Raw genomic sequence first — 24,737 nt, forward strand, 5'->3', positions numbered from 1 at the left:
CGCCTCCGATCTCTTCGCCCTGTACATCTCCTGGGTCCGCCGGTACTGCTCTCGCTTCCTTTTTCTCTGGGAGAGGGGCGCCGTCGGTGGTCGGACTGGCGGTCCATCTCGTGGGGGCGAGCTAGATCTTTTCGCTCCTGCCTGCAGCGCTGTGACTACTGCCACAGCGTGTTCCTCTAAAAGCGAGGTGGCATCCTCCCCTCTCACCAGGGCAGCATGGGCTCTGCAAAGGAAGTCAAGATGCAGGCGTGGGTCGTACTTGGCAGCATCAAGATACCTACTGGCTGCGTCCAGCAGGGCTGCTGTCAGTTCGTGCCCAGCGTTCGTGGCCGGCATCTCCATCGGAGGTGGACTTTCCGATCTCTCCCTTGAGGCCAAGCACCGCCCGACTGCTTGCTACTGCGGGGAACCGGACGGCCGGCAAACGGAGGAGGGAATAAGAATAAGGGGGCGCGGGGAGATCGAGGAGGGTCAACGGGGGGGGGGGGGTCATCCGTCCTTTCCCATCCCTTGCCTTGCCTTGCCTTGCCTTGCCTTGCCTTGCCTTGCCTTGCCTTGCCTTGCCTTGCCTTGCCTTGCCTTGCCTTGCCTTGTCTTGCCTTGCCTCGCCTCGCCCCGCCTCGCCTTGCCTTGCTTTCCCTCACTCCCGTCCGGTCCGCTCCTTCGCCAGTCGGCGGCGGGCGAGAGCCCAGGACACACGCCTAGGGCCCCGGCTTCCGATATTCGTCTATCTGTCTGCCGGGACCAGTGGGGCCGCCTCGCTCGACGGGTCCGGAAGCGCCGATGGCCGGCCAGCCATCGGCGCTTCCGGACCCGGCTGGCCCCCTTTGGGAGAGTTCCTTCCCCCCTCTCAAGGCGGGGGTCATGATAGTTGTGGGAACCGACCCACGATCGGATTGGACCACGGCACTCTTGACCGCGGCCGCCATGTGCGTTCGACAGGTCGATGCTCATTGTATCCTGCAATTCACATGCCGACGCGCATTTTGCTGCGTTCTTCATCGACCCACGAGCCAAGTGATCCACCGTTAAGAGTTGTGTCTGCGGTTAACTGGAGGGCACCTAGGTTCCATGGCCCCGCCCCATTGAGCCTCCCTGAACCCGCAATCTGCTTGGGGTTTAGATTAAGAAAAGAGTGAGGAGAGCCCTCGGGACGACGGAGGAGGAAGCCTGCTACCCGCTGCTGCTGCTGCGGCTGCGGCTGCTTCCTGCGATGCCTTTTGGAGCGAACGGATTCGGCCAGCCAGTCTGGAAAAGAAAGAAAACCAGGTCGGCGGCGGCGGCGGCGGCAGAGGGCAAGCGGCATGCCCATCTACCTGCCTGCCTAACCACCTACCTACCTACCTACCAGGGAGGAGCAGGTCGACAACCATCCCCCCATGGGTGACTGGCATGCCCGGGCCAGGAGGCCAAGCCAGGCCAGGCCAGGCCACGGGCAGCACCCTTCGAGTGCGTTTTCCTGTGCTCTCTGCGAGCAGTTCGGTAATGATCATTCTGCAGGTTCACCTACGGAAACCTTGTTACTACTTTTACTTCCTCTAAATAATCAAGTTTGGACATCTTTCCAGCAGCCCGGGGTGACCCGTGAGCCACCAGGGGCGCCAGTCAGAAGGCCTCACTAAATCATTCAATCGGTAGTAGCGACGGGCGGTGTATACAAAGGGCAGGGACGTAATCAACGCAAGTTGATGACTTGCGCTTACTGGGAACTCCTCGTTCATGGGGAAAAATTTCAAGCCCCAATCCCTATCACGAAGGGGTTTCAACGGGTTACCCGCTCCTCTCGGAGAGGGAGGATACGCTGATCCCTTCAGTGTAGCGCGCGTGCGGCCCAGAACATCTAAGGGCATCACAGACCTGTTATTGCTCAATCTCGTGCGGCTAGACGCCGCTTATCCCTCTAAGAAGGTACGACGGACACATATGTTATGAGATCCGTCGACTAGTTAGCAGGCTAGAGTCTCGTTCGTTGTCGGAATTAACCAGACAAATCACTCCACCAACTAAGAACGGCCATTCACCACCACCCACTGACCCAAGAAAGAGCTCTCAATTTGTCAATCCTTCCGGTGTCCGGGCCTGGTGAGATTCCCCGTGTTGAGTCAAATTAAGCCGCAGGCTCCACTCCTGGTGGTGCCCTTCCGTCAATTCCTTTAAATTTCAGCTTTGCAACTATACTTCCCCCAGAACTCAAAGACTTTGGTTTCCCGGAAGTTGCCCGCCGAGTCATGGGAATAACGCCGGCGGATCGCTAGTCAGTATCGTTTATGGTTAGAACTAAGGCGGTATCTGATCGCCTTCGAACCTCTAACTTTCGTTCTTGATTAATGAAAACATTCTTGGCAAATGCTTTCGCAGTAGTTCGTCTTGCGACGATCCAAGAATTTCACCTCTAACGTCGCAATACGAATGCCCCCGTCTGTCCCTATTAATCATTACCTCGAGTTCCGAAAACCAACAAAATAGAACCGAGGTCCTATTCCATTATTCCATGCACGAATATTCAGGCGGCTGGGCCTGCTTTGAGCACTCTAATTTTTTCAAAGTAAACGTGCCGGCCACTCGGGACACTCGATGAAGAGCACGCCGCGCGAGTCGGCGGGCTGTTCGGAAGCCGACAGTAGACGCCGGGCGGCGAACCGTTGGTCCGGAACTGAGATCCAACTACGAGCTTTTTAACCGCAACAGCTTTAATATACGCTATTGAAGCTGGAATTACCGCGGCTGCTGGCACCAGACTTGCCCTCCAATAGATCCTCGTTTAAGGATTTAAAGTGTACTCATTCCGATTGCGAGGCCTCGGAAGAGTCTCGCATCGTTATTTTTCGTCACTACCTCCCTGAGCCGGGAGTGGATAATTTGCGTGCCTTAGATGTGGTAGTCGTTTCTCAGGCTCCCTCTCCGGAATCGAACCCTGATTCCCCGTTACCCGTTATAGCCATTGTAGGCGCATAACCTACAATCGAAAGCTGATAAGGCAGACACTTGAAAGATGCGGCGCCGGCGAGGGGGACGTGTGCTCAGCCCAAAGTTATTCAGATTCACCAAGTGTGGCGGACAAAGGCCCGATTGGTTTTGATCTAATAAAAACGCTCTTCCCTTGAGGTCGGAGCTTGTGTGCATGTATTAGCTCTAGAATTACCACAGTTATCCAGGTGGGTGGGTAAGATCCAATGAACCACAACTGATTTAATGAGCCATTCGCGGTTTCGCTTTAGATCGGCCTGTACTTAGACATGCATGGCTTAATCTTTGAGACAAGCATATAACTACTGGCAGGATCAACCAGGTAGCTTGGCGTTGATGCAAGCTAGCTAGCTATCTGTCTAGGTGGACCGTCGGGTGGATGTATGGATGGATGGATGGATGGATGGATGGGTGGGTGGGTTTATAGATGGATTCGGGCTTACTGCACACCAACTACCAACCTACCTATCTACCTCCACCTTGACGGTTGCCGGGGCGTGCGGTCGGCGGCCACTCTGGGCGGCCCCAGGCACGCGCGCACCCACTGCGTTTAAATAGAATTTCCTCATTCCCTTGATTTCTCTGACTGAGCTAGCTAGGAAAAATGAGGCCCTGATGGCAGAGATTAAAACTAACGAGAATTTGAGTTAGGGAGGAGATTCTTGTCAATTTTGGTAATAGATAAGTATAGACTGTCGAGTTTAACCCGGATATTGATACTTTTTCTCATTTTGTAGCCGCCAAACATACTCGGAATAGCCGGATCTGTTTTATTTAAAAAAAAAAAAAAGCTGAAGATACGCTAGTCGTAGTATCCTAGCGGTTATTGTATGAAGTTATATCTATTCATTCGCAAATTTAATTAGCTGTAGCAAATAAACGTGCAAGTGAAAAAGTGGGAAAATTGACGTTTTAGCATCACTATGATTCAAATAAAGAGACTATAAGAATTTAGATTTGCCTCGCAAGAGTTGCTACGGAAAGTCATCGCACAGATTTTGGCCCACGGTTTAAAATACAATAAACGTATATTTTTGTGTATGCATAATTTCCTGGCACACCTAAGCTCTATCAACGACCTTTGAGGGTGAAGTGTATGATAAAAGTTAAACATCTTCCAATCTATGCCACTTTTCCCTGAAAAAACAAGAGTTATTACTACAACAGACTAACCAGGCGTATGCTTAGTATCGAATGATGGTGAATAATACTTATTTGCATTTTCTAAGTGATGCTACACATGGATCTTGAAATGTGTTGATGATATCAACTAGAAGACGAAGAAATATATAAAGAGCCGGAGCGATGATCGAGAGAAACGTAGTCAAATAACTGCAGTCTTTTTCGTTAGGCTCAATGCTGAAACCAGACTTCGTTACACAAATCCTAATATTTTATGCTATCTCTCAGCTGTAAATGAAGCATTATTAGTTTTCGTAGTAATGTCTTGTTCAATTATTGCATTTCTTCTTCAATTATGATGAAGTAAGCACAACATACAGGACATGCACAATCGAATAACTTAAGAAAACATTAAAGTTATTGTGTATTCTAGCGGAATTAAAATCACATTGCATGATTAAAAACATAAATTATTGTAATAGGCGTTATGTATTACGTTGTGACAAGGCGAGAAGTGCTAACAAATAGCAGTAATAAATTTGTTTAATAGTATCTTCTCTATCATTGCCCACATTTGTGTAACGCATTCTTGAACACTATATTCCATGAACATAATGCAATTAAACTACCTCTGTATCTTATGTTTGTATCAATTGGGTTCATCGGTTTTGAAGAGAACGCAGCACGAGTTTGTTGTGTTCAGTAAAAAATACTGGATTTTATACTGATATGTAATTTATAGTACCTTAAAAATCGACGCTAATAGAATTTTATGTATTAGAAAGAAAGAACTGCAAACATACTTGGGCATAGAATATTGGGTAGACGAAAGCAGCAGAAATAAATAAAAAGAGGAGGCAGGCCTTGTCTGGAATTGTCCAAGTATGTTTTGGCTCTTTCTGGTACAAAGCTCACTGTTTACAACTCATCTTCTATTTTCTCGGTGACTTTTTTATTGCATTTCTGCGCAGAAGAAAGTTTTTATTTTTCAATAGGTAATTGGTTTCTAAAGTTTGTTGATGGAGTTCAGAAAGAGCCTGCATATACCGTATTCTATATTCTATTTATTTACACACACACACACACACACACACACACACACACACACACACACACACACACACACACACACACACACACACACACACACACACACACAAACACACACGCACGCACACGCACACACACACACACAAACACACACGCACGCACACGCACACACACACACATACGCACACACACACACACTCCCACAAACACACACAAACACACACACACACACGCAAACGCATACGCGCACATATACACACACACACACACACGCGCGCGCACACACACACACACACACACACACACACACACACGCACGCACACGTACACGCGCACACACACACACACACACACACACACACACACACACACACACACACACACACACACACACACACACACACACACACACACACACACACACACACACACACACACACACACACACACACACACATACACACACACACACACACACACGGGGAACCAGGAGCAACTCCATAAACAGATGTTTAAATCTCAATCCTATTTATTTAGGGCGAGGAGTCACGCAGTCTAATTCCCTCGCTTCAAAATAATTTCATCTGGGCATTTTACTGGAATGTGTTTTTTATTATGTGTTTCTTTCTTGTCAGGGCAACCTCCTTGTTATCGGGATGCCGACTTCTTTTGCTTTTCTTATTCTTCCTCCCCCTCCCCCTTTTCATTATGTACATTTCCCGACAGGTCTCCTCAGTCATTCCGTTTCCTATTTTCTTTGGTTGTACTTTTCCTTTCCTTTTTTCATTATTTATTTATTTGTATAAGATGTCCCCCTTTTTGTAAATCTCAGCAGGATTTGATATGATTTTTCAGTCTCAATTTGCTTCTTTGCGTTCATACATTTGATCACCAGGAGGCTTTCCAACTCCCCTTTTCCCAGGTTTATATTCCCTCTTTTCTGTTTTAGTCTTTTTCATTTCTTTTCTTTTTCTTTCTTTCTTTTATCTTATGTTGTTGTTTTTATGCGTTTGATTGCATTTAATCGTTTGTACTTGAGACCTTTTCCTCCTTTTGTTCCTCCTTCCTTCTTAGCGAACATTTGTCCACCTTCTCCTCTTGTGTACTTGGACTTTATTCTGGTGTTTACATGTTATTCTGTTACATTTGTTTTATGATCACTCCCTTAGGAAAACTTATTTTATTTGGTATCACAATTTATGTTAATTTCATTGCATTTATTATTGTAAACAGTATTGCTTTGGATATGTGATTGAGAGTGTGAACCTTTCCCAGGAATACCACAATGACCATTTATATTTGAGTTTAAGATTCCTGAAGACGATTCCTGAACGGGAATGAAACGTCGGGCAAATAAACCATGAATTGAGCCTAGTGTTTAAGTAATTCCTTTCTAATACGGCTTCCAAGCATTTTCATTTTCTCTTATTGGTGTTATTAGCTAAAATCAAAGTATTACTGTTCAAAGTTTCCCGCGATATGTTCATCTTATGCATTTTTTTAGATGTGTGACTTTATTGCGGCATTTTTCATAAAAAATGTAAACCTTTGAGACAAAAATTTGAGTTGTGTTACCTACCAGCAATTAACATTCAACTAAATATGTATGTAACCCTGGAGCTATTCGGGGCATCCCACAGAGTGCCAAGAAGAATTTAATCCTAATAACCTTTCCTAGTTTATTTTGTATAATGCACTCGTATATATAATTACAATTTGTATATTCAAAAATTACCAGAAGATGCCTAAAGCATAGGCAAAACGTCGTAAGTAATGTATTTGTTCCAATTTCCAAACTCACTATGGATTCATCTAGTGATATTGTGTTCTCCCTTTCTCCAACATACAAGAAAATAGCGATAAGGATAGAAAGTTTAAAAAAGAAGATAACCAATGTTCAGTATGCTGTATCATTCAATAGAAAATGTATCCAAGAAAACCTGCTCCCTAAATTTACTTACATACGCCTTCATGACAGAGCAGTGCAGCAGAAACAGTTTACGCTCGACTTCAGACGGAGGCTGTTGTATGAGCAAGTAGAGCAAAAGCAAAAACTAATCAAGAGTCTTAATACGGAATTAGACGAGACCTTGGAAGAATTCCTTAATTGTAACAGCTTTTGACCTAAGAGACGAGACAGAGAGGGGTTTACAACTCTCTATGCACATCAGCCCCACAGAAACACGCGTGCAAAAGAAACTAAGCCGCCAGTACGGAAGTAAGGTTTTGCTTCCAAAAGGTAAGAACGGGTACCTCAACCTTTCGGACTACCTCCTATCGGAAAATCAAAAGGAATTCCTTAACTTGGGATTAAAACGTAACTACATGCCTAAGTTTAAGAAAACTGACAAAGCTGCTGAATTAGAGTTACTTTACAGGAACTTGTGTGAACTTCATAAGGATGGTAGAATTAACATGAACCCAGACGTGAAGGAACAATTGAAGGCTGAAAGCACCAAACAAAGAAATAGTTCCCTTCTCACGGTTGAGTTACGACAGGTAGCTAAAGAACTTCGTGAGAACAAGGATATAATGATACTTAGGGCGGATAAATCAGACCTATTCATTATTCTCAACCGTTTGGACTATATCGATAAAGTTGACAATTCATTGCAGGATTCGTCCAAATTCTCACAAATTAAAAGGAACCCTGTAGATAAAATCCGGAAAAAAGTAACTGAATTAATAACACAATTGCAGTAATCGACGGTGTCAAATTCCACAATCTACAAGGACACTATGAACCAGGTTACTTTTATGGTAATGTCAAAATTCACAAACCTGGAGGCAAATTAAGACCGATTATTTCGCAGGTACTAACCCCTACCTATCAATTAGCTAAGCAGCGCAATCATTTAATAACTCCGTATATTCCTATTATCCATTCATTCTGTTCTACGGATGAGTTTGTGGATATTCTTAGGAATACAGCCCCTCAAGGGATGTTAGCTTCCCTCGACGTTGTAAGGATTACAAAAGATTACACAGGTGGAGCATGCCGCCAGGAGACCTTTTGGTCCACATCTAGGTCGGATGCGAAAAAATGATAAAAATGACAAACAAATATAGGAATAAATATAAACCATAATAATGTGAATAATAAATAAAAATATAAATAAATTCATAAGTATAGTTAGATAATAAGCAGGTAAATAGTAAATAACAGTAAATTGACATAACTAATAATAAATGAAATTCAAACAAATAATATCAAACAAACGGACAAATGATAACAAAACAAATAAACAAATGATATAAAATGAATGATAGTCATTACAGCAACTTGCATAGGTGATTATCTAAATGATTCTTAAAAATTCGAACTGAAATACATTGCACTGCCCCTGCATTAAGTTTATTTGATTAATTAACTACACGGTTGGCAAAGTTGCTTCTACCCACTTCCAAATCAAATCTATTTCCGGACAGTTTGAGACCATTGTTTCTTGTCGGATTCATTCACTGTGGAAGTTTTGTCACTTTTGATGTCAATTCCCTTTAGAATCTTAAAGACTTGTATCAAGTCACCTCTGAGTCTACTCTTTTTTTTAAGGAAAACAGATTCATATGTTTTAGTAGATTTCGTATGATTTATTTTTTATATTTGGAATCAGTTTTGTAGCTCGCCGTTGTACTTTTTTCAATCTGTCAATGTCTTTAATGAGATTCAGTGGACGAACTAACGATTTATATAGCTTGTTAATGAGTGATGGACTTTTGATGTCAAGTGATCGCGCAATCAGTCCTAGAATCTTATTTTCTTTCTCAGAGGCAGATACACTGCTCAGATGATTTGAGATCGTTACTGATAATTACGCCGAGATCCTTTTCACTATCCACTTTTGTTAACGAATTTCCAAATAACTTGTAATCGCACTTACTATTATGTGCATTTACTTGTGCTAAATTTCATTAGCCACTTTTCAGACCATTGCTGTAATTTATCTAAATCTTCTTGAATATCTAATAAGTTTAAATGATCATTTGCCATTCCGTACAGTTTTGTATCATAAGTAAATTTAGAAACAATAGATTTTAGTCCATAGTCTATATCATTTATATAGTCTATGAATAGAAGTGGCCCAAGAACGGAACCTTGAGGAACTCCACTTGTAAAAAAAATTCCATCTAGAAGTTTTTTCATTTAAATCAACTCTCTGTTTTCGACCATTCAACCAATTACTAGTCCAACTTAATAGGCTACCACTTATTCCATGTGAAGCTAATTTAGTAAGTAGTCTTTCGTGGGGGACGGTATCAAAAGCTTTTGCAAAGTCTAGATGTATTAAATCTATATTGTTTCTTTTGTCATAATTCGAGATAACTGCGTTGTAGAATTCGAGTAAGTTAGTCATGCAAGAACGTTTCCATCTGTTGGCTATCATTTATAACACAGTTACTTTTTAAATGATGTTCGATAGCGTCTCTGATGATAGTTTCCATTTTTTTTTTCTACGATTGAAGTCAAACTTAGAGGTCTGTAGTTATTTGGATTATTTTTGTCATCTTTTTTTTAACGTTAGCTAGCTTCCATTCTCTTGGGACATCTCCGGATATGATGGATTTCTTGAAAATAATTTCTAATGGAACAACAATCTCATTTTTCATTTCCTTTAAGATCCTTGGATGCTAACCGTCAGGCTCTGGTGTTTTATTAACTTTGAGTTTATCTATACACAATTTAGTTTTTTTATTTGTTATATTTACAGTAGTGAATAAGTTTACCCTAGACTTTTCACAGGTTTCAGTTTGGAATTCACTTTAAGGTGTTTCGTTTATGAATACTGAGCTAAAATAATTGTTTAAAATATCACACATTCCTTCATTTGAATATTCAAGTTGACCGTCAGCAGATAATAGTGGACCAATGTGATTCCTAATTATCTTTCTATCTCTAATGTAACCATAGAATTCTTTGGGATTCTCTTTGGATTTATCAGCGATATTCATTTCGTATTGTCGTTTTCGTTTTTTTTTTATTATTGTCTTTTTTAAATCTTTCTGTATTAATACATAACTTTGATAGGCATTAGATGCACCCGAGCACTTATATTTTTTGTAGGCCTGTTTCTTTTTTTTTAGCAATACTTTTTTCAGTTTCTTTGTGGAGCCATTTTGGACGAGCCTGATTTGGGGGACGTCTGTCCTTAAAAGGAATGTAAGTATGAATCATCTTAGTGAGCGTATTTTGAAATATTTCCCACATCTGATCTACAGGTCTTTCGCTTAATTTTGCCTTCCATTCTATAAGCTGAAGCTCCTAACGTAGTCCTATGAACTGATGAACTGACCTTTACTGAAATCGGGTATTTTAGAAACATAATCATCTATTCTAATAAAAATTAGTAGTTTGAATCTAACTAAATTGTGATCGATATTTGCAAAATTTTAACCGATTTCTACATCAGTTATCATGCTTTCGCGGCTAGTGATAAATAGATCGAGTAAGTTTCCATGTCTTGTGGGCTCTTTTACATGCTGAACTAAGTAATTGTCACCGAGAAAATCAATCAAGCGACTACCTATATGGCCAAGGGTCATCTAGTGAAATTGAAATCACCCATTATCAATAAATCCGGGTTGCAGGAACTAGACAGCTCTAATAACAGTTTGTCGTCTGCTAATGATAATGTCTTTGGCCGATATAAGGATTACAAAGGATTACAAAGGCGATGCATGCCGACAGGAGACCTTTTGGTCCACATCTAGTTCGGATGCTAAAAAACAAATCGTAATAATAAATGAATAAATAAAAACTATGATAATGTAAATAACAAATAAAATACATAAATAAATGCACAGGTATAGTTAAATAATAAACAAGCAGATAAACAGTAAATAATAATAAATTGACATATAACTAATAATAGATGAGAATCAAATAGACAAATTATAACAAAACAAAAACAAGTAATATAAAATAAATTATAATCGTTACATAATCTTGCTTAGCTGTTTATCTAAATCATTTTAAAGCTTCGAACTGAACTACATTGCACTGCCTCTGCAGGAAGTTTATTCCATTCTTTAACTACACAGTTGGCGAAGTTGTTTCTACCCACTTCCAAATTGAATCTATTACCGGACAATTTGAGACCATTGTTTCTTGTCTGATTCTATATTTATTTTTCGTCCATTTGTTTGGGTTAATTCTACCCACAAACTATCATATGCTTCCTGTTTCACTTTCTCTAAAACACAACCATGGGCATTGTTTTTACCGTACAATAGAACACCCCTACCTTTCTTGTGGTTTCTATCCCGATTAAAGTGTTAAATTCAGCTTCAAACTCTACCATTTAACCATGTCTCGGATATTCCTATCATATCGATATTTTCGCTTTTGACATACGCCTGCATTTCTTGGAATTTAATCTTAATACTACGAGCATTAAAGTGCATGGTTTTAAGACACTCGTGATTATTTCTTTTTGACACGTTTTTAGTTTCAATATCATGTCTTACATTATAATTTTGTTTTTTATTGACACCTTGCTCTATATTGATATTTGATCCTTCATTGACATTCAATGCCTCATTAACATTTCTCCCGTCAAAATTAACATTTCCCCCATCACGGACATCTGGTTGCTCACGATCATCCGATCTCTTTTGTACACTTTGTCCCCCTACGTCACCACGTTTTACACCGGTCTCCCCTCGTTCATTGTCCCCCAGTGACATTATATCCTACCGTGATATTTTGTCCTCCACTATCATTACATCCCATCGTGATCTTTTGTCCTCCACTGTCTTTTCTCAAATCTACCCGTGGGAGAAACATTTCAGATAACCCTCCATAATGCTTTTAACCATAATAGCTTGCCTTCACCAAAAATATCACGTGATAATCTTGAGAAGATGCTACGAGTTTGCACTAAAGAAGCACCTTTTAGATGCCCCTCAGGCCGTATGTATATCCAAATTGACGTTGTAGCTATGGGCAGCCCCCTGGTTGTTTTATTTGCACAGGTATACATGTGCCATATTGAGAACTCCGTCCTCGATGCCATGAAACCAAAACCTTATTTGTATTTTAGATATGTAGATGATATTTTCGTAGACGTAGAAGGAAAAGAACAGTTTGAAACCCTTAAAGAAATGCTGGAAGCAAAATCTTGCCTGCATTTTACCGTGGAGGAAAGTATCGGCAACAAGCTCCCCATTTTAGATGTTTGGGTAGATGGAGCAGAAGGCGCCTTTACTACGAGTGTTTACAGGTAATCAAATAACACTGGTAGATGTTTAAATGGATTAATCGAATACCCATCAAAATGTAAAATCAGCGTTATACCCGCGTACATTACATGAGCTTTTAGAATATGTTTTAACTGGTACCTTCTCCACCAAGAATTGAATAGAATCAAGCAAATGTTAACAAACAATATGATACTGAACTAGGTAATATAGAAAATTCGAAGAATGATATTAATATTTACTACCAAAGTACAATGGCATCTGCATATATATATATACATATACATATATATATATATATATACATATATTTTGATTAAAATCAACTGCGCTAATAGATTTAACTATTTTCAGTTGTATCTTCTTAAGTTTAAGGAAGGACTTCCTATCAACTTCATTCAGCTTATGAACGAAATCATCCATGGTGAATGTGAAAAGAAAGGCGCTGGTGAATGCCGATGGTTTCTATTGGATATGTAACAGCATGTAAAAAACTGTTGACAACGACACCTAAAACTTCGGAGTTTTTTCACCTCGATAAGAGGCTTCCTCAGGGTGAGAAGGACTTCATTGGTGTAGAGGCGATGTTCTGGTCTTGAAGGTCTAGAGGCAAGTTAAGAAGGTGGCTAAGCGGGAGGCTTTTTATACTCGGTCGAACGGTTCAGTCGACACAGAGCGGGTGGAATGCTGGGCTCTGATTGGCTCATGGGACATTTCGCCTGATCTCGGGCGGCGGGGATGACCTCTGTCTGCTACGCAGTTCAAGCGGCTAGGCCCGGGCAGAATGCTAGCTTGCGATTGGCTGCGAGGGTTCTCCCGTGATCTTGTGTTTACCCCGGGCAGAATGCTGGCTTCCGATTGGCTGCGGTGATTCTCTCGTGATCTGGAGGAGGCTCTGGTTTTTGGCTGGAGATCTTGGCGGCTTGATGGAAGGTCTTGTGTAGGTTGAAGAGGGAGCGGTTTCAGAGGGCGAGCTGAAGGGAGAATAAAATCAGAAGCAAGTTGTACATTAATGGTAGGGTGACGGGAAGTGATGGCTACGGCTTCTGCAATTTGCATACGCCTGTGGTTGGACTCTCTGTGAAGAATAGTCGTAGATTCAATTAGTTTCTGAAGTGGTGGTTTTTTGTCGTGATGATCAATGTAATGCTGAAAGATGGAACCTTGGTTACGGTGGTATTGGAGGCGTCTTCTTAAGGTAGTGGAGGTTCTACCAATGTAGGTGTTGGAGCCGTCACAGCGACTCTCCTGACACGTGAATTCATAGATTACGTTGGTAGAGGCCTCGAAAGGGGTCTTAGGAGCAGTGTTGTTTTTTATAACCAAAGCTCTAGTGAGGTTTGGTTTACAGTAAATTCTAAAAGCAATGGTAGTGGTTGAATCGGTGGGAGTGACTCCTCTTTTTATGATGCCTTTAATGGCATCACACTCTTCTTTATAATTGTCGTGATAATTGTTTCGATGATATATGATGATCTTGTTGCCTGGGGAGTCTGGAACCTGGTTAGGAGCTGTGTATTGTTCAAGCTTCTTCTTGATGAGTCCTTCAATCATGTGGTCTGGATATCCGTTATTGGTTAGAAGCTGTCGGATGCGGTCAAATTCCCGGTGGGTATCTGTCCAGCTACTGCAATGCGTTAAGGCCCTGTTGATATATGCAGCGGCTACAGACCGCTTGTAGGCTGCCGGGCATTCGCCGCGGGCATTGAGACACCTTCCTACGTTAGTAGCTTTAGTGTAGACCTTCGTCCTGAAGCCATCCTCATCTTTGGTGATGTCCAAATCAAGGAAGGGGAGACGCCGATGAATACTGCGTTCACAGGTGAAGGTAAGGCAAGAGTTGTTCTTGAAGGGCCATCATCAAGCTGTCGGCATCTTTGTCGTTGGTGGTGGTGATGAAGATGTCATCGATATAACGGGTATAGAGTCCAGGGGGAGGATGGTGCTGGAAAACTTTCTCTTCCACTTGAGCCATGTACATATTTGCGAATAGGACCCCAAGGGGGGACCCCATTGCCACGCCATCAACTTGTTTGAAAAGTTCCCCTCGGTGGGAGAGGAAAGGGGCTTCTTTCGTACAAGTCTCCAACATAGCTTTCAGCACATATTCTTGGATGTCGAGAGCAGGGAGGTCACTTCGGTAGACTCGGTCCAGAATGTAGCTGATGGTCTCGTCTACGTTAACGTGGGTAAATAGCGACTCAGCATCGAGGGAAGCAATGTCTTGGCAGGGGGGCGCCGTTCGTAATAGATCGATGAACTCTGCAGCAGAGGAGACAGAACGGCCTGTAGGAACGTAAGGAGATAAGAGATTATTAAGGGTTTTAGCAACAGGATAGGTAGGAGTTGATAACTGTGCTATGATGGGCCTAAGGGGATTCCCAGGTTTATGGGTTTTTACTGTCCCATAACAGTAGCCAGGTTTGAAATCTCCAATAACTTTATTGAAAAATTTTGAGCCCCTATTGGCTTCCTGAATGAGAGTGTTGATCTTTTTCTTTAGACTTTCACATGGGTCTTTCTGTAAGCGCTGGAACTTGGTGGGGTTCTCAAGTAAGGAGTCCATTTTTTCAAGGTAAGTATTGGTGTCTAAAATGACAAAAACAGAAGCCTTATCTCCCTTACGGATGATGATGTCTTTTCTTTCTCTAAGTTCCTTAGCGGCCACTTTCAATTCCGGAGTGAGTAGAGAACTCCTGAAAGTTCCCCTCTTGCGACCGGCTTCACCTACGAGTTCTTGCGTTATAGTAGAAGAAAGGTTTACACGGTCTTCGTTTTGTAAAGTCACAAGTTGGTCAATGAGATTCTCAATTTCTATCCTTTTATTGTCTGGGTGGGGGCGACAAATCACTTTTAATTACATGCCATCGCAGTCGAGACTAAAGAATCACTCGATGGAGGCATCCGTTGGAAATTGAAACGTGGACGAGCCGAGGATTCGAAACCAGCTAACCCGTAACAAAGTTACAGTGACTTAGACCAATACGCTATCAAGAGAGATATAAGTTGAGTACGACTTTCCTATATTTGTATGCACGAATTGCATACACCTACACGAAATATCGACTTCAATCCACCTCCACTATGATAGTGCATTTAGATAGTATGGGCGCGTGGGAAATTTTATACATATACACTGTATATATATATATATATATATACATATATATATGTATATATATAAATATATATATGTATATATATATACATACATATGTATATATGTATATATGTGTGTGTGTGTGTGTGTGTGTGTGTGTGTGTGTGTGTGTGTGTGTGTGTGTGTGTGTGTGTGTGTGTGTGTGTGTGTGTGTGTGTGTGTGTGTGTGTGTGTATGTATGTATATATATGTATATATATGTATATATATACATATATATATATATATGTATATATATATATATATATATGTATACGTATATATACATATACATATTTGTTTGTGTCATTTTGACAATTGGAAATAAACTCATCTGCTGGGATTCGAACTCCCGCCAGAGCGAAGTCCTCGCTTTATATCAAGCATTCCGCTCTGGCGGGGGTTTGAATCCCAGCAGATGAGTTTAAATTTGGAAGTGTAAATGGGAGGTTATCAGGAGTGAAGAGAGGGTGAGGGAGGGAAGGGGTGGTTATACTAGTAAGTGAAGAGATAGGTAAACGTGTAGTGGAGTGGAAGGAGGTTTCCTCAAGGATAATGTGGATGATGGTGAAACTGGGAAAGGAGATGTGGGTTTTTGCAAGTGCATATGGGCCTGGTAGTGAGAAGAGTGTAGAAGAAAGGGAGACTTTTTGGATATATTTAAAAGAGTGCATAGAGCATTTAGGGAGAAATACGAATGCTAGGGTAGGAAATGATCCAATTGATGGAGTGGTTGGGAAATGTGGAGTTCCAGGAAAGAATCGTAGTGGAGAGTTGATGGTGGAAATGTGTCTAGAAACAGAGTTGATGATAGCAGATACAATGTTTCTGGAGAAAGTCAAGCATAGGTACACATGTGCTAAGGGGAGAGGGTGGGGGAATATCAGATCATTTTTTGGTAGAAGGTAAGTTGAGAGTGGAGGATAGATGGAGAAAGAGGAAAGGGACAAAAGGTAGGGAGGTGTTTAGAGTGTACTCTTTAAATGAAAAGGAAAAGGAGAAGGAGTACAAGAAGAAGCTGAAAGAGGAGTGGGAGGGAGTGAAGGATAGAGTAGAGCTAGATGTGGAGGAGGAATGGGAATGGTTCAAGGAGGGAGTCATAAAGTGTGCAAAGATGGTGTGTGGAACAAGAAGGACGGGAGGAAATAGAAGAAAGGGTAATGAATGGTGGGATGAGGAAACAAAGAAGGTTGTAGAAGAGAAGAAGCTAGCTTTCTCAGATTGGTTACAAAGTAGGACGAGGGAGTCATATGAGAGGTACAAAGAAAAGACAAAAGAAGTAAAGCAAAAGGTAAAGGAGGCAAAGAGGAGAGCAGATGTGAAATGGGGTAAGAGTATGACAGAAAATTTTAAAAGTAATAAAAAGATGTTTTGGAAAGAAATTAAGAGAGGAAGAGGAGGCGAATCAAGTAGAAAAGAAAAGGTAAAAGGTGCAGATAGAGAGATGATAATGAAAGAGAAGGCAGTAAGGGGAAGATGGGCAGAATATCTTAGGGAGTTACTAAATGTGAAGGAGGATAGGGAGGGAAAGATAGTTGTAGTGGGAAATGCTAAGAAAATGACTGTGATGAGTGAGGAAAATAGAGGAGAAATAAGGAAGGATGAAGTGAAAGCAGTTGTTAAGATGATGAAAGCAGGTAAGGCACCTGGTCTGGATGGATGCCATGCAGAATGTCTATAAAAAGGAGGTACAGTGATGGTGGACTGGCTGGTGAGATTATTTAATGTTTGCTGGAGAGAGGGTAGAGTACCGGAGGACTGGAGGAGTGCCTGTTCCACTTTACAAGGGAAAGGGGGACAAGTGTGAATGTAGTAGTTTCAGAGGGATTAGCTTGTTAAGTGTAGTTGGGAAGGCTTATGGGAGTATCTTGATTGAGAGGATTAGGAGAGGAACAGAGGGAGTAATTGGTGAGGAACAGTATGGATTTAGGACGGGTAGTAAGGCAGATATGTGAGAAAGCTTTAGGAAAAGGGAAGGATGTCTTTTGGGCTTTTATGGATCTGAAAAGGGCTTACGACAGGGTAGACAGAAAGGCACTGTGGGAGGTTTTGCGGATATACGGGATAGGAGGAAAGCTTCTAGGAGCTGTCAAGAGTTTTTATGAGAGTAGTAGAGCTTGTGCTAGGATTTGAAATGGAGAGACTGAGTGGTTCGAGGTAAAGGTGGGACTTCGTCAAAGATGCGTTATGTCGCCCTGGCTGTTCAATTTATACATGAATTGGGTAGTGCGAGAGGTGAATGCAAGGGTAGTGGGTCAGGAATTGGAGATGGTTAAAGAAAATGGAGAAAAGTGGGAGGTGAGCCAGCTGTTGTTTGCGGACGGCACTGCGCTTGTGGCAGGATCGGAGGAGGGATTGAGGAAGTTGGTGACAGTTTGGGAGAGTGTGTGATAGAAGAAAGCTGAAGATAAATGTGGGTTGAAGTAAGGTGATGAGATGTACAGGGGGTGAACGTGGCAGTAGACTAGAAGTGAGCATTAAGGGAGAGCGACTGCAGGAAGTTGAGGAGTATAATTATTTAGTGCAGATGGTGAAAGTGACGAAAGATTATGATAATGAAATAAAAAGACGCAATACAATTGCCTGGAAATGGTTTGGTAAATATAATAAAATACTGAGAGGTCCTCTACCTTTATGTTTGAAACTTAAAGTTTATAATCAATGCATTCTGCCACCAATAATCTACGAGTGTGAGACTTGGAAACTAACAAAGGCAATGGAAGCAAAATTAAGGGCTGCACAGAGGAGAATGGAGAGATCAATGATGGAAATAACGCTGAGAGACCGAAAGAGAGCAGGTTGGATGAGAGGGCAGACTAGAGTGAAAGATATTTTGGAGGCGGTAAAAGGGAGGAAGTGGAATTGGGTAGGTAAGTTAATGCGAACGACTGATGAACGATGGAGCAAGTGTGTTACTGAGTGGACCCCGCGAGATAGGAAGCGTGGAAGAGGGAGACCAGACAGAGGGTGGAAAGACGAGATCGAGAGGTTTGCAGGACTGGCGTGGCAAAGGATTGCGCGGTCGTGTGAATCATGGAATGCTATGAAGGATGCTTTGTTGAGCAGTGGACTCAGGATGGCTGAATTTACACACACACATATATATATATATATATATATATATATATGTATATGTATATGTATATATGTATACATATATATATATATATATATATATATATATATATATATATTTACATATATTTATATATATGAGGGTTTTGGGTGGTTGAAGTAAAACGAAGATGCTCTCGGACTAGATTTTACTCCTACGTTATGACCACTTTGGTCGTCTTCAGAGAGTTGTCTGCAGAAGGTTTTACATGTCACCTTTTATATCACTCCTGAGGGGCCTCTCGGTCAGGTCACAGAGTCCGGGCGGTGGGAATTTATCCGGTGTCTCAGCGAATGTAGTATAAGGACAATTACCACCTTCGATAAGCAGATAAATTCCCCTCTCCCATTAGTGTTTTCTTTGACATTTATATTTGTAACTACAATCGTTTTTCTTGTTTTTTTTTCATGATCCTTTCCGAGTACTTTGGCTTCTTTCAAATGGGTAAGGTGGCCAAATTTGTCCACAAGCTAGTAGTAGTAGTATCGTATGGCTTTCTTACACCTCCAACTTTATATTTGCTAGCCAGTCTATGAATGTTTGATTTGCTTTATAGATAGTCTGGTAACCCCCTGGCACTGCTGTGATTGGGCAGTGCAGTATGAGATGGTCTGTATCTTGGGGTGAGTTATGACAAGATGGGCACATTGGGGAGTCTTTGTAGCCCCAGCGATGCAGGTTAACGGCTGTTTTGCCTTGTTGTGATATCAGCCTGTTGGCTTGTGTCCATTCTCTTCTGGTTAGGTTGGAAAATCCAGGTAGTATTTCGGTTGGGTCTATTACTAAGTTTCCCCCAGTGGGTAGTTTCCTTGTGCATTCTTCTTGCCAGGCCTCTTTTAGGTTGAAATTTTCGTTTTTTGTTTTAAAGAAAGGTTTTCTTGATTTTAGCCTCGTTATTATTGGGGCCTCCTCCATTATTTGTTTGAGGGGTATATCTGCTGGAAGGTTGTCTATGCGTTGGTGTTGTTTTTATGTGGCATCCTCGCGTCGTATATTTGGTGGTGCTATGCCACTCATCGTTGGCAGCCAAATGAGTGGTGTTGGTTTAATGGCCCCTGATATTATCCGCATGGTTGCGTGGAGTTTATTGTCAATTTTATTTGTGTGTGCACTCTCGAGCCCACACTGGTGCCCCATATTCTGCTACACTGTAGCACAGGGCAAGTGCTGCGGTTTTAAGCACTGTTTGTTTTGATCCCCAGGTGGTTCCAACTAAGGAGTTGGACGTCCTGTGTGCTCTAATTTTTTTTTTTTTTTTTTTTTTTTTTTTTTTTATACAAGCCCCCGGCTACGCCGGGGAACTTGGCCTGCGGCGCTGCTCACTCTTCTTTTTCTTCTTCTTCTATTTCTTCTTCTTCTTCTTCTTCTTCGAGTTCTTCTTCTTCTTATTCGAGTTCTTCTTCGAGTTCTTCTTCGAGTTCTTCCTCGAGTTCTTCGAGTTCTTCTTCTTCGAGGTCTTATTCTTCTTCTTTGAGTTCTTCTTCTTCTTCTTCTTCTTCGAGTTCTTCTTCTTCTTCGAATTCTTCTTTGAGTTCTTCTTCAAGTTCTTCTTCAAGTTCTTCTTCTTCTTCTTCTTCTTCAAGTTCTTCTTCTTCTTCTTCTTCTTCTTCTTCTTCGAGTTCTTCTTCTTCTTCTTCTTCTTCTTCTTCTTCTTCTTCTTCTTCTTCTTCTTCTTCTTCTTCTTCTTCGAGTTCTTCTTCTTCTTCTTCTTCGAGTTCTTCTTCTTCTTCTTCGAGTTCTTCTTCTTCTTTGAGTTTTTCTTCGAGTTCTTCTTCTTTTTCGAGTTCTTCTTCGAGTTCTTCTTCTTCGAATTCTTCTTCGAGTTCTTCTTCTTCTTCGAGCTCTTCTTCGAGTTCTTCTTCTTCTTCGAGTTCTTCTTCGAGTTCTTCTTCTTCGAGTTCTTCTTCTTCGAGTTCTTCTTCGAGTTCTTCTTCTTCTTCGAGTTCTTCTTCGAGTTCTCCTTCTTCGAATTCTTCTTCGAGTTCTTCTTCTTATTCCAAATGATACCTTTGGTAATCCCCATGATCCGATTTCCCCCCATGTTTTGTAAAATTCTTATAACCCGCAAAGTGATGTTTTTCGAACTCACACGTACTCTCTCGCGAAATTTCTCCGTCAAACAACTCGAGTTTTTCAAAAGCTTCGTCACTGTACTTGTACGATAACAATTTTCGAGAAAAAAAAACTCATAATGAACAACGTGAATCAGATCAGTTCCAGTTGAAAACGTGAAACGAACTGAATAAACCCTTACACCTACCCAGGGTCCGGTGCGACCGTTTTGCCGGGTCTCGAGAAAAACTCTTTTTTATTTTTTTTATTTAGTATAATACGTTTGTCTAGACCTCGGCTCGACTCGCCGAAATAGGAGGCTGGGCACCCCATACAAGGAGTCTCATAAACAACACTTAACTCATTGATAGGACTTTTTTCTTGTCTTTTCACATTTTTCGCTATATTGTTAGTGGAGACTTTGGTTGTTTTGAGTCCACGATTTCTCTGGCTTTGTTCCTCATCCTGCAAATTAGACCACAAGGGTACCTCAGTTCTTTGACAATTTTTGTAATATAATTGAGCTCAACTTCTAAATATATACTACTACAAATTCTGTAAGCTCGAAGTAAGAAACCAATAAGAACTCCTGTTTTCATCCTCCTGCTATGACCTGAAAAATAATGGACAAAATAATCTCTGTTCGTAGGTTTCCTATGTACTGTATTTAAAAGATGAGCTCAATTATATAACAACAACGATATGTCTACAAAGGAAACGTACCATCTTAACCACGAAGTTACGTGAGTTGTTAGTTCTTCGTAAAAATGAGTAAGGACGGCAGTTTGCAGTCGACTTATTTCCTCGGGAGTAGATTCATTCCCAGGTTGAAGAATTTTAGACAAACGATGGCCTAATAATAGTGTCGGCATCGTAATCACGCGAGCCTTGGTTCGAATCCGGGGACAACAGTCGGAATTATTATTATTATCATCAGCATCATCATCATCATCATCATCATCATCATCATCATCATCATCATCATCATCATCATCATCATCATCATCATCATCATCATCATTATCATCATATCATTATTATTATTATCATTACTATTATTATCACTATTATTATCATTATTATTATTATTATTATTATTATTATTATTATTATTATTATTATTATTATTATTATTATTATTATTACTATTATTACTATTACTATTATTATTATCATTATTTATTATTATTATTATTATTATTATTATTATTATTATTATTATTATTATTATTATTATTATTATTATTATTATTATTATTATTATTATTATTATTATTATTATTATTATTATTATTATTATTATTATTATCATCATCATCATCATCATCATCATCATCATCATCATCATCATCATCATCATCATCATCATCATCATCATCATCATCATCATCATCATCATCATCATCATCATCATCATCATCATCATCATCATCATCATTATTATTATCATTTTTTTTTCCTTTTTTTTATTATTATTATCATTATTATTATTATTGTTATTATTATTATTATTATTATTATTATTATTATTATTATTATTATTATTATTATTATTATTATTATTATTATTATTATTATTATTATTATTATTATTATTATTATTATTATTATTATTATTTTTTTTTTTTTTTTTTTTTTTTTTTTTTTCTTTTATTACCTCATGGTTATGGAGACCGTCGGACGTTCTCCAAAATTAAATTTCAGAGAAGGCTCCCGTGCCTTACTCAGTGGCTTTCGTTGTGATTCTCAGTTTGTCTCTGCCGCTGCTTGTAAAAGGGAAAGGATTCAGGCACGGCAAACTTTGACAAAAGAATCACGCAGGGTCCATATGCCACAGGGTTGTACTACGTGTGCATCAATTAGTTCAGAGGGCACTGTGATGACTATTCAGAGAATCGTTGATAGTCCACTGGTGTAGTGAAATCCGTGTTATACCTCGAGCACTTCGAGACTGTGCACAGACATTTCCTGGACCATTGAAGGGGCTCCCCTCAGCTGAATAAAATCTTAGGCCGACCCCCTCGATCGATTTATGGGGTATCATAGAGAGGGGGACTCTCGCTGTCAATTTTTGCTGCAGGAATTTGGTGCCAGGAAGATCCTCTTCAGCGTCGTTGCTCAACTACGGTCGAAAGAGGATCCCTGACATCAAATCTGTGCGGACTCCCTCGGCGTCATGGAACCCTCGAGGTTCTTGGTGGGTTTGCAGAGGTCCTGCTCGTTCTTGAGAAGGAGCTTTCTTTCTGGACTTGCCGAAGTCCTTTTCTCGCCAAGTGATCCTCCAGTTCGGAGTCGAGTCGTCCTGATCGCTCCTGAAGAAAGGAGACGGTTGCTGGAAAACACAGCAGCGATGGGAATCCCCAAAAACCTCGAAAATTTGTCAACTCGGATAAGTGAGCAAATCGTGATTAAGGTTGAGCGAGTATTTATTTATCTATTTATTTTTTAATAGATATGCAGATTTCTTTAATGCATACCTTCTCAATAACTCTTCCCGAAAATATGCTTCTAAATCACACTCAGTTGGATTTACCATGATGTTAACACTAAAACAGATGGCGTGTGACTGGCGACTGAAACTTTGTCTGGCCTTGGTGGTCAGCGGGGGGTGGGGGCGGGGTTGGTGGGTGGGGGGAAGGTAATTAGCGGTAGTCCTGTGATGTTGACACAAGGAAAGAGGGCGTGTGACTGGCGACTGAAATTTTGTCTGGCCATGAGGATTAGGGGGGGGGGAGAAGGTAATTAGCGGGAGCCCTGCGATGGTTCGGTCGGGTCACGATGCCATTCAAGCCTGCATTGTGAAAACAAGGCGATGTTCTAAATATCAACTATTTTGTGACTGAAAAGTTTGACTTTTTATTGAGTTCATAACTGTATTACTATTCATAATTAATTCTATTAACTTGATTTTGAATGTTTTAAATGTTGACTGTTTTGTGACTAGTTTTATTTATGTGATAGATAAATTAGATAATTGTATCTATGTGTTTATTCTTTTTTTTCTTTGTTCTGTCATTCTAAATATGATTCAGGGAATCTGTATAATAATGAGGTCCAAATTTCAGGGAATATGTATATATCCTGAAAATTTTAGGGAATGTATATATTCCCCGATTGAATCACATATTATACACATTCCCTGAAAAAAATTAGGAAATATATATATTCCCTGATTTTACAGATTCACTGTAACATATATATATACATATATATTATACATACATATACATACATATATATATATATATATATACATATATATATATATATATATATATACAGTATATATATATGTGTGTGTGTGTGTGTGTGTGTGTGTGTGTGTGTGTGTGTGTGTGTGTGTGTGTGTGTGTGTGTGTGTGTGTGTGTGTGTGTGTGTGTGTGTGTGTGTGTGTGTGTGTGTGTGTGTGTGTGTGTGTGTGTGTGTGTGTGTGTGTGTGTGTGTGTGTGTGTGTGTGTGTGTGTGTGTGTGTATTGCTTGAAGGAGTGACAAATGAATGGAAAAGGTGGTAAGGAAACTCAGGTTGAACAAGGAACACTAATTTAATCTAACGTTTCAACTAGATATTCACTTGGGGAGGACTATTCTTTTTATCTTTTAGGTGCTGCCTAGAATGATAGAGTTAGATTTATCTTCTGTTAATTGCTATGCTTCATGGAATGTATTTTAGCTAATACTTTAAGATTATATTTATTTGAAAGATAGAACTGGTTGATTTTAGCTAGAAGAGTTGAGAACAATGGCAAGACTGGTATGTGCAGAGGTAAATGAGCTCAGAATGTTCTCTTTTCTACGGATATTTCTTGCTTCGACCACTTATGTGCATTCCCCTACTTCACATGTTTTGACCATAACTAAAATTGAAAACGGATTAGAAATATTTTGTTTAACGCCTTTCATATGGTAATGAAATGTACAAATCTTATTGATATGGCCGAAGATAGACAACCCTACGCAGGGGAAAGGATCAAGGGTGATGCAGGCAAGGTCATCATATTGAGACAACAGGGCAGGACTTGTAGTAATGTATCTAAATTGGAGAAATTTAGGTTTAAGAAGGAAATAGATAGGGACTGGTTTACGAACAGAATGGT

At 40.5% G+C, this 24,737-nt stretch overlaps 1 protein-coding gene and 2 non-coding genes across 3 annotated transcripts; all 3 read right to left on the reverse strand.

Annotated features, from left to right (window-relative positions):
* Nucleotides 1-881: 881 nt before the first annotated feature.
* LOC143023524 (5.8S ribosomal RNA) lies at nucleotides 882-1,037 on the reverse strand. The gene has a single exon (XR_012966182.1). It is a non-coding gene; the product is annotated as a 5.8S ribosomal RNA (ribosomal RNA).
* A 446-nt stretch (nucleotides 1,038-1,483) lies between these two features.
* On the reverse strand, nucleotides 1,484-3,292 carry LOC143023526 (small subunit ribosomal RNA). Its single transcript, XR_012966183.1, has one exon. It is a non-coding gene; the product is annotated as a small subunit ribosomal RNA (ribosomal RNA).
* A 4,613-nt stretch (nucleotides 3,293-7,905) lies between these two features.
* rha lies at nucleotides 7,906-22,304 on the reverse strand. The gene is made up of 4 exons (XM_076182047.1): nucleotides 22,300-22,304; nucleotides 20,978-21,138; nucleotides 14,303-15,165; nucleotides 7,906-7,920 (listed from the first exon to the last, which is right to left on the reverse strand). The coding sequence occupies exons 1-4, from the start codon at nucleotides 22,302-22,304 to the stop codon at nucleotides 7,906-7,908; spliced, it is 1,044 nt and encodes a 347-aa protein (XP_076038162.1).
* Nucleotides 22,305-24,737: the final 2,433 nt, after the last annotated feature.

Source organism: Oratosquilla oratoria, unplaced genomic scaffold (assembly GCF_046742065.1).
Source record: "Oratosquilla oratoria isolate Oo_2021 unplaced genomic scaffold, ASM4674206v1 SCAFFOLD49, whole genome shotgun sequence".
Lineage (NCBI taxonomy): Eukaryota > Metazoa > Arthropoda > Malacostraca > Stomatopoda > Squillidae > Oratosquilla > Oratosquilla oratoria.